Source organism: Pseudochaenichthys georgianus, chromosome 8 (assembly GCF_902827115.2).
Source record: "Pseudochaenichthys georgianus chromosome 8, fPseGeo1.2, whole genome shotgun sequence".
NCBI lineage: Eukaryota > Metazoa > Chordata > Actinopteri > Perciformes > Channichthyidae > Pseudochaenichthys > Pseudochaenichthys georgianus.
In genome coordinates this window covers 33,374,242-33,383,391 of record NC_047510.2, presented here as the reverse complement: position 1 = coordinate 33,383,391, position 9,150 = coordinate 33,374,242, and the positions used below count along the sequence as shown (strand labels likewise).

The following is a 9,150-nucleotide window of genomic DNA, read 5'->3' as shown; positions in this document are numbered from 1 at the left end:
TGTGTGTGTGTGTGTGTGTGTGTGTGTGTGTGTGTGTGTGTGTGTGTGTGTGATCCTCACTTCACAGAGAGAGAAAAGTCTCCCGGTGCGCTCTCGCTCTCTCTGATGAGGAAGGCCCCGTCGTGCCTCTGTTTGTTCAGCATCTCTTCTGCTTTGGCTCGAGGGATCTTCCCGAAAAACCACCTGGAGGATGTGTGGGGGGGGGGGGAGAAAACAGGTACAGGTGAGCGTCTGATAAAGCATCCGATAGGCTGACACAAAGCCGACCCCTTTCATATCCCTAAACCACAACAGAATAGTGTCGTTCTAAAAATAAAATTAATTTCTTCTAAAGCTTGTGAATGTTAATATTATTTACGTGGAGGCTTCAAACGAGCTCTCTTCATCATCGGTTATCTGTTTGTGAACTTTTAACAACTCAAATGTATTTATTTCATGTTTACTAAATGCCTTTGCAGTCTCTAGGATATCTCAATGCTTAGCAACGACATTGATTTTATTACAGCTTAAGTTATCGATAAATAAAATTAAAAAAACAGAAATGTCCCGAATGAGGCAGAAGAGTTAACCGTGTGTCTGTACAGTTGTAGTTAATGATTTAGCAGATATCTATTTACATGTTTATAGACTTCTTGCACGACTTTGTTTTATTTATTATATGTTGCATTGTTGGAGGAACTCGGGTCAGAAGAACTTCATTGCCATTTCTACACTGAAGCTTTGAGCTTATGACGATAAAACCTTTGAATTTGAATATAATTATTAGCATGATCCTATATTTAGAATCAGATTCCACTCGAGGGTGTGTGGCAGTGAAGGCAGCGCGGCCAGTAGGTTATTAATGACTATGAAAACCACACACACACATTACGTGCAACCACACATTACACACACACACACATTTTGAATATTTTAATAAAAATTACTTTCAGTTTGCCCACAGTTCACACCAGGAAGCGATACTAAAGTTACACCAGCATCGGCCGGTTCCTACGGAGCTGGACTTTCATCCGTACTTCGGGAAATAGATTACTCATTATCTCATAATCGTGACGAAGTCAAAACAAAAAACAAATTTGATATCCCTAAAATTTAAATGAGCACGAGGGAGCATCTGTGTTTCAACGTATACGAATGTAGAAGCCATACAAATGACATTTAATACGTTTTTTATTTTTTTAAAAAGGTCCCCTATTATTCTCTTCTTCATCAATATATCACAGGTCGCAGATATATCCAGAGCCTGTCTCTGATTGGCTGAAACACCAAACAGATCATTGCAGCATTACCCATAATCCCCTCTGTTTCAGCCCTGTTTCCAAAGAGCTGATTCTCTGTCTGTGTGACTTTAGATGAAAATAAGGAGCCCCTCCCCACGAGACGTGAGGAAGAGGGGACACATGTTGATGTAGAAGAGACATGAAGAAGAGGGGACACATGTTGATGTAGAAGAGACATGAGGAAGAGGGGACACATGTTGATGTAGAAGAGACATGAGGAAGAGGGGACACATGTTGATGTAGAAGAGACATGAAGAATAGGGGACACATGTTGATGTAGAAGAGACATGAAGAAGAGGGGACACATGTTGATGTAGAAGAGACATGAAGAAGAGGGGACACATGTTGATGTAGAAGAGACATGAAGAAGAGGGGACACATGTTGATGTAGAAGAGACATGAAGAAGAGGGGACACATGTTGATGTGGAAGAGACATGAAGAAGAGGGGACACATGTTGATGTAGAAGAGACATGGAGAAGAGGGGACACATGTTGATGTAGAAGAGACATGAAGAAGAGGGGACACATGTTGATGTAGAAGAGACATGAAGAATAGGGGACACATGTTGATGTAGAAGAGACATGAAGAAGAGGGGACACATGTTGATGTGGAAGAGACATGAAGAAGAGGGGACACATGTTGATGTAGAAGAGACATGAAGAAGAGGGGACACATGTTGATGTAGAAGAGACATGAAGAAGAGGGGACACATGTTGATGTAGAAGAGACATGAAGAAGAGGGGACACATGTTGATGTAGAGGAGACATTGCATTGCATTCATGCTGCAAATATGGAAACGTTGAGAGAAATCCCTGACGGAGGGAGTAAGTGATGGAGAGAGAGGGAGGGGGGAGGGGGGGGAGAGAGAGGGAGGGGGAGGGGGGGGAGAGAGAGGGAGGGGGAGGGGGGGAGAGGAGGGGGGGGGGAGATGGACCCAGTGAAAGCTATTTACTGCTGTAAATTATTCAAAAGAACAGTCATCCAAAAAGATGAAATGTCGGTTCCTTTACACGCAGGTGGAAATAAATAATGAAGTGATTCGCTTTGCACGTCCGTTATAACCCGAGGAAAAACGGTTTCAGAAATCAGCGTGGATTGTAACTTAATCGGCCGAAGTTACACAACGCTACGGAGACCGTGTGAATATCCTTTGCTTCCAAAAACAGAAAAACAATCAATGATAAACCGTGCCATAACGGAATCAGCATTAAATATGGGATTTAGGAATAGGAACAAATATATTACAATACAATAAAAATATCACCATGGTAACACACCGTTATAAGTGTTTAAACAGTATCAAATGGTGTTTGATTATGTATACTTACACACATTAACGCATCCTTATTATAGAACCAATTTACTAAACAAGTTATTTCGAGGGCAGCTATGGTTGTACTTTTTAAAACGAGTCTAGATATTTCTTTATAAACTCGAGTTGAAATGGACAAAACGATCCAGGATTTCCGATGCCACCCTAATCGTTAAGAGCCTCTCCCACAACTATTGAAAGCATCCGTGCTCCAAGCTGCTCCACCACTCTAATCCTCAGACTATTAGCCACGAAAACACAATTACTGTGCAGCGGGGAAACGGATCTGTTTACACACAGAAAAGACGCCATACTGTATTTTGTCTCGCTGTGTGAGGGGCTTTCAGCCGTCACCACACTGGACACTTCAGCTTTTCTCTCTCAGTGAATCTACATATTCTACCCGGAAACAAGGCGATTAACTATTGCACAACACATCTAATCCACACAGGATATCGCATCAGAGTAGCATTTATTATTCTATAGCAGAAAGACAGGTCTGGAATAGGGATGGGAACGATTAATCGAAATTATTCAGGTGTTCGAATATGAGTTATGAATATTTTTTTTTTTGGGAGGGGTGCCTAACTTGATTACATATTATCAAATGGAATAATTCAATGTATACGACAGTGCCATAGCCAAGTGTGTTCAGTCTAAAGGTGTCCAAATCCATCAGACCTAGCTAGTTCTAGCTAATGATACGGCTGCTGCCCCTCCCTACTCGCAGACCACGCAGACTCAAACCTCATCTTATGCCCACATCCCAGCTGAGAGGGTCTCCTCTACAGCTGGCCTGATTGTGAATCACCGCCGCACCCGCCACTCCCCTGAGTAGACATGCTCATATTCTTAAAGAAGAATGAGTATTGAATAGCTGCAATCTGTGCATAGGCCCTGTAACAGGTTGTTGATCTCTGTTGTCACGGGTTACGTTACCCTAACCCGTTATGTTGTTCGTGTTTGATCCCTCTTTCATTTAAAGACCAAGTTATGTTTTAAGCATGAAAGCTGTAGGCCTATAGCTGTCAACTGTTCAAACTGTGATCACCAGTTCAATACATTTGACACTTGGTTTCTTTACTTATTTGAACATGTATTTATTTATTTTTCTAAATTATTATTATTTATTTATTTGTCAACATTTTTCCCACATTTTTTTTATAGGATATGTACATTTCAGTTTATCGGTTAACCTTCCTGACGTGGTGATGTGAAGTCATGTGACCGTGCTGTAGTTCCTTTATAGCTCAACATTAGCCACCTTTAGCTTAGCGGTGGTGACGTGAAGTCATATGACCGTGCTGTAGTTCCTTTATAGCCAACATTAGCCTCCTTTAGCTTAGCGGTGGTGACGTGAAGTCATGTGACCGTGCTGTAGTTCCTTTATAGCTCAACATTAGCCTCCTTTAGCTTAGCGGTGGTGACGTGAAGTCATATGACCGTGCTGTAGTTCCTTTATAGCCCAACATTAGCTTAGCGGTGGTGACGTGAAGTCATGTGACCGTGCTGTAGTTCCTTTATAGCCCAACATTAGCCTCCTTTAGCTTAGCGGTGGTGACATGAAGTCATATGACCGTGCTGTAGTTCCTTTATAGCCCAACATTAGCCTCCTTTAGCTTAGCGGTTGTCTATGTAATGTAAACGTTTGTAAATCACAGATGTTATTTTCTGCAATAATTCAAAATCCAGTGTAAAAATCCCTTTGGCTTTTTGTGGAAGGAACCAGGGAGATGCTGCCTTCAGGATCCACTACATAAATATGTCATCCCTGCATCAGTTTATACAAATGTTATCGTGACATGTTAAAGCAGGGGTGGGTAACCTCCGGCCTCCGCGCCGTATACGGCCCGCGAGACCATTTGGTACGGCCCTCGAGGTAATTTATAAACACATGCAAAAAAGAAAAAAATTAAAGAAATCTAGACCGTAAAATAATTAAACAAGTGAGCGCCTGTTTTTCCTGGCCAAGGTCAGGGTCCTTATGTGTCATCACGTGGTATATGTCTCGTCTGACAGGGGTGCAGTTCTGACGGAGAGCACCAGAACGTTGCTGGCACTTCACAAATTGCAGCACCCATAAGGAGCCGTACACATGCTGCAGTTTCTGCGTGGCTGTGTCTTTAGCTGAAAGCCCAGTGGCGATCTGTTCATCTGTCATACTGATCATACAGTCAATAACTTTGTTGTTATTAGCATCTGGTTAGCTAGCTATGCTAACGAATATAAGAAGCTTTTTCTACTACCAGTGAGGTAAAGGCACATCTTTATATGATCATTATAGTTATAAAAAAATAAGAGAAACAGGTATACAATACTATATGACAGTAAAAAAAGTTGTTATTAATAAACAAGAATACAGTTTGAAAGGGGAGTGATTTGTAAAATATCCATAAAGAAAAGTAAATCTGCTTCCAGTTCTGTTTCATCTGGGTGCTGAGAGATGTTTCCATAGATCTCCTAACTCTTAAAGTGCACCAGATTGATGCTTTTAACTTCAACATTAGCATGCCCCTGGACCCCCCTAGAGGAGGTTAGGTCCCCCCCACTTAAATCATGTCCACATGGATAGGAAACTAAATACATTTGCACACATCTTGTGTCCATATCTTTCTGTTTGGGTGGTCATGCCACACCGTGCACGAGTCATGGTGAGATATCTGGATTGAGAGGTTTCTTTTTCTTTGCACTGCATGAAAGAAAGGCGAAATTAATGGGCTGTGATTTTAGTATTTTCAAGCAGAGGTCAGTCATTGGTACGGCCCTCGGAGGATGTTGGAAACATTGAAATGGCCCTTGAGAGGAAAAAGGTTCCCCACCCCTGGGTTAAAGGATATTACAGTCATAGCGTGTTAATAGTCGCATGAAGCAGACGCATGGTCATCTTTTCTTCACGTCCCAGGCAGGGTTTCCGCTAGGATTTTTTCTCGCCGGTCAAATGTCCGGGCAGAATTTATTTTACCGGACTAATTTGAAACTTACCGGTCATATTTCAATAATAATAATAATAGTTGTGTAGCAGAGTTTCCGTTAGCAGGTAATTACCGGACTATGAGCAGATAAGCTTCAGTTTAAAACTCAGTTCACGGGGCTCATTTTTATATTGCTTCAGTTTATAATCGTAACAGATCGAAAAATTCTGATTCATTTTTCAATAAATGATTCCACAAACAACAAACAACATAATTATTACATTCAAACAAACTACTTGTAGTAGATAACGTACATTATTCAGAAGTTTACATCAACTTTGAATAATAACACGGGAGAAACGGATCCTCTCTTTCCCTCCCTCTCTCTCCTGACAGCACGTCAGTTCCTCATGCAGCTCCTGCAGCTCGCTAAACAGAGGGCGGGGCTTCAGGTGATCATGCAGAGCTGCGTGTCTCGGTCAGACTCAGCAGCTGATCTGATCTCTCTCTCGGTCCGGTTACACTTCACTCGCGTGTCTGTCCATATCGATCAGATCCAGCTCTCCTGATCGGCCTTTATAGAGAGCACCGATCAAACTATTAAGAGTGAATATCGGCCGATAATGACCGGCGGCCGATCGATCGGAGCCTCCCTAATTATTACCAGACATTTTGACCGTCAGGTTTTGAATTTACCGGTTTTTTATAAATGTTACCAGCTAAAAACCGGTAATTACCGGCTAACGGAAACCCTGGTCCCAGGATGTGGTAACACTTTCCCCCGGAGCCCATTAAGGCGAGCGCCATGAGACGATGGACGGCCTCTCGCTCACTGCAGTCTGTGATTTGTGGTTCTTCTGGGATCCAGCATTAGTGCTAACTTGGCCTGCTGGATATTTCACAATAAGAGCCAAAACAGAAATATGTGCAGGTATTGAAAGGTTTGAGCTTCCATTAGCAGACCACAATAATGCTTCCGCTTATTCTGTGGAAAATCTGCTTCCACGTTAACATGCACAAAATAGAGTGGTGCAGAAATAAGTCCTAAAACCTGGAAACGAGTCAGCGTTTAGCACTTACAGGTTGTCTCGGAAGTCAAAGGTTTTCTGAACGTTTTTTTAGATTTTAGCCCGAAATAAGGTCTGTGGTTAACAAGGGTCTAAATGAGACGACTAAACTTCATCACGCCCAACATTAGCCACCTTTAGCTTAGCGGTGGAGACGTGAAGTCATGTGACCGTGCTGTAGTTCCTTTATAGCCCAACGTTAGCCTCCTTTAGCTTAGCGGTGGTAACGTGAAGTCATGTGACCGTGCTGTAGTTCCTTTATAGCCCAACATTAGCCTCCTTTAGCTTAGCGGTGGTGACGTGAAGTCATGTGACCGTGCTGTAGGTCCTTGATGGCCCAACATTCACCACCTTTAGCTTAGCGGTGGTGACGTGAAGTCATGTGACCGTGCTGTAGTTCCTTTATAGCCCAACATTAGCCACCTTTAGCTTAGCGGTGGTGACGTGAAGTCATGTGACCGTGCTGTAGTTCCTTTATAGCCCAACATTAGCTTTTAACTTCAAAAATCATAGAGTGCTGTTAACTTGTGGAGAATATCTTGCTGAAAAAAACATAAATCATCCTACATCCAATTAGCTTCCCTTTCGAGTTTGCTTACAAAAATAAATCATCACTGCACCACACTAAGGATGTTTTTGGGTTAAAGCAAAGGATTGTGGGTCTTTCTACTAATACTACAAAATGGAAAGAGACAAGCAGTTGTTGGTGGGGGAACACACACAGTCAATGACCTTATTATGAATTGAAGAAAAATATTCTACACATTCAAACTGACACCCTGCTGTGAAGCCCAGAAGATCTTCTGTTGGTTAGAAATGCCAGGTCGTTCTCATGCCGTCTGAGAAATGGCACAGCCTTTCCTGCTCTCTTTGATGTGGTTGTGATGATAGACAGGAAGTAAAACTATCCCTGACCCCCTGGTGAGAGGGAAATATTAATCATCATTACATGGAAAAGGGCATCTGCTGGCAAACATCTTCCATGATGTTTGATGAAGAAATTGGTTGGGATAGGCTAACATTTAAATATTCCACTGTTGTCAAATCATATTAAATTAAATTCGCTAGCTCTCACAGGCAGAGGGAAGTCAGTATGTTGTTTTTGTAATTTTGTTAAATGAAAATAAGTTTACTTTTACAGAAAGTCAACACCCGAAAATAATCGGAATCAAAAAGCAGAACCGCAATCGTCATAATTAAAACGAGACCAAACCGTATACGTCATGAAGTCTATTAATGTGGGTTGTATAAATATATGATTTAAAAAAAAGCAAGTCATTATAACGATACGATAATTGTAACATTCTTTATCAAATAAATACTTTTTGGCTGAATGACATGTTTCAGTACTTTACCGTAATTATTTATAATACTGCTACTTATTTATTACTGTATGTAATTTCTTTGATTTGATTTGATTAACCCACACGTGTCAAACTCGAGGCCCGGGGGCCAAATCCGGGCCGTGGTGGATTTAATTTCGGCCCGCAGGATCATTTCTAATTCCTATTCGATCTGGCCCGCCGGTATATTGCACGCACACCTTCACTCCATCCTGAGGGTCTCCTCCGCTCAGAGCCGGACCCCAAACATTGATGACCTTGCACCCGAGATGAGATGCTAAGTATCTGGCTTGAACTAGCATCCCAGAGCAGCAACCTGAGCTCAAAGGATGCTTCCTTCTGCACTTTCTCTCTCACGACAACAGGGCATGTTTATTTCTTTGAGGCTAATAGTTTTGTTGAAGCTGTTGTTGGCCTGTGGAAAAATGTAATCATAAGAAATGAATGCAACTGATTATTTAATGTTTAATGTTGTTTTTATAGGCAATCATTGAAGCTTTGTTAGTTCCAGGTTTAATATGTGCAATAAGTTCATTTCAATACGTTCATTCAATAAACATTGAACCAGTCCGGCCCTCGACTAGTACCGATTTTTTTATTTTGGCCCACTGTGTATTCGAATTTGACACCCCTGACTTTATATTTAATATGTTAAGCCTACTTATTACATTTAGCCTTTTATATAAACTGTAAGTCTTCCCGCTGTGCGACAAATAAAGGATTTCTCATTCTGCATGTGAATTATTTTGTAGAAAAACCTAGCATGCATCAATGAGTTGGAACATAACAACCTCTAGTGGTCATTAAGGACTAAGTGTTACAGATTAATATTGATTCCCCATAACCGTAATAAAGATCGTCAGCCTTTGAGTATTGTCGTTGCACCGGCACAAAGGGAAGACAATAAAGCAAGTAGTAAAGAAATAGACAGCCATGATGACATCCCCCACTGCAGAAAAGTAAGAGGTACATCTGATCGCACCGGAGCCATAATGCAGATCGCACCGGAGCCATAATGCAATAAGGTCAATATTCAATTAAGCGTAAGAGGCCTGCAGCGCATTGATGAAGAGAGAATCTGGCACTGAGCGCAGGTCCAGAGAGAGAGAGAGAGAGAGAGAGAGAGAGAGAGAGAGAGAGAGAGAGAGAGAGAGAGAGAGAGAGAGAGAGAGAGACACACAAAGTGTCCGAATGCATCACAGAGGAGGTCAAGGTGAATGGGGCGCTGGATTT

General features: G+C 41.8%; 1 protein-coding gene across 1 annotated transcript in view; it reads right to left on the bottom strand.

Moving 5' to 3' along the window:
- Window positions 1-9,150, bottom strand: part of grb2b (growth factor receptor-bound protein 2b) — a 66,092-nt gene that overhangs the window by 9,307 nt on the left and 47,635 nt on the right. The window contains exon 3 of the mRNA XM_071204125.1: window positions 61-183. Within this exon, the coding sequence (XP_071060226.1) occupies window positions 61-183 (123 nt within the window). The remainder of the gene's footprint in view (window positions 1-60; window positions 184-9,150) is intronic.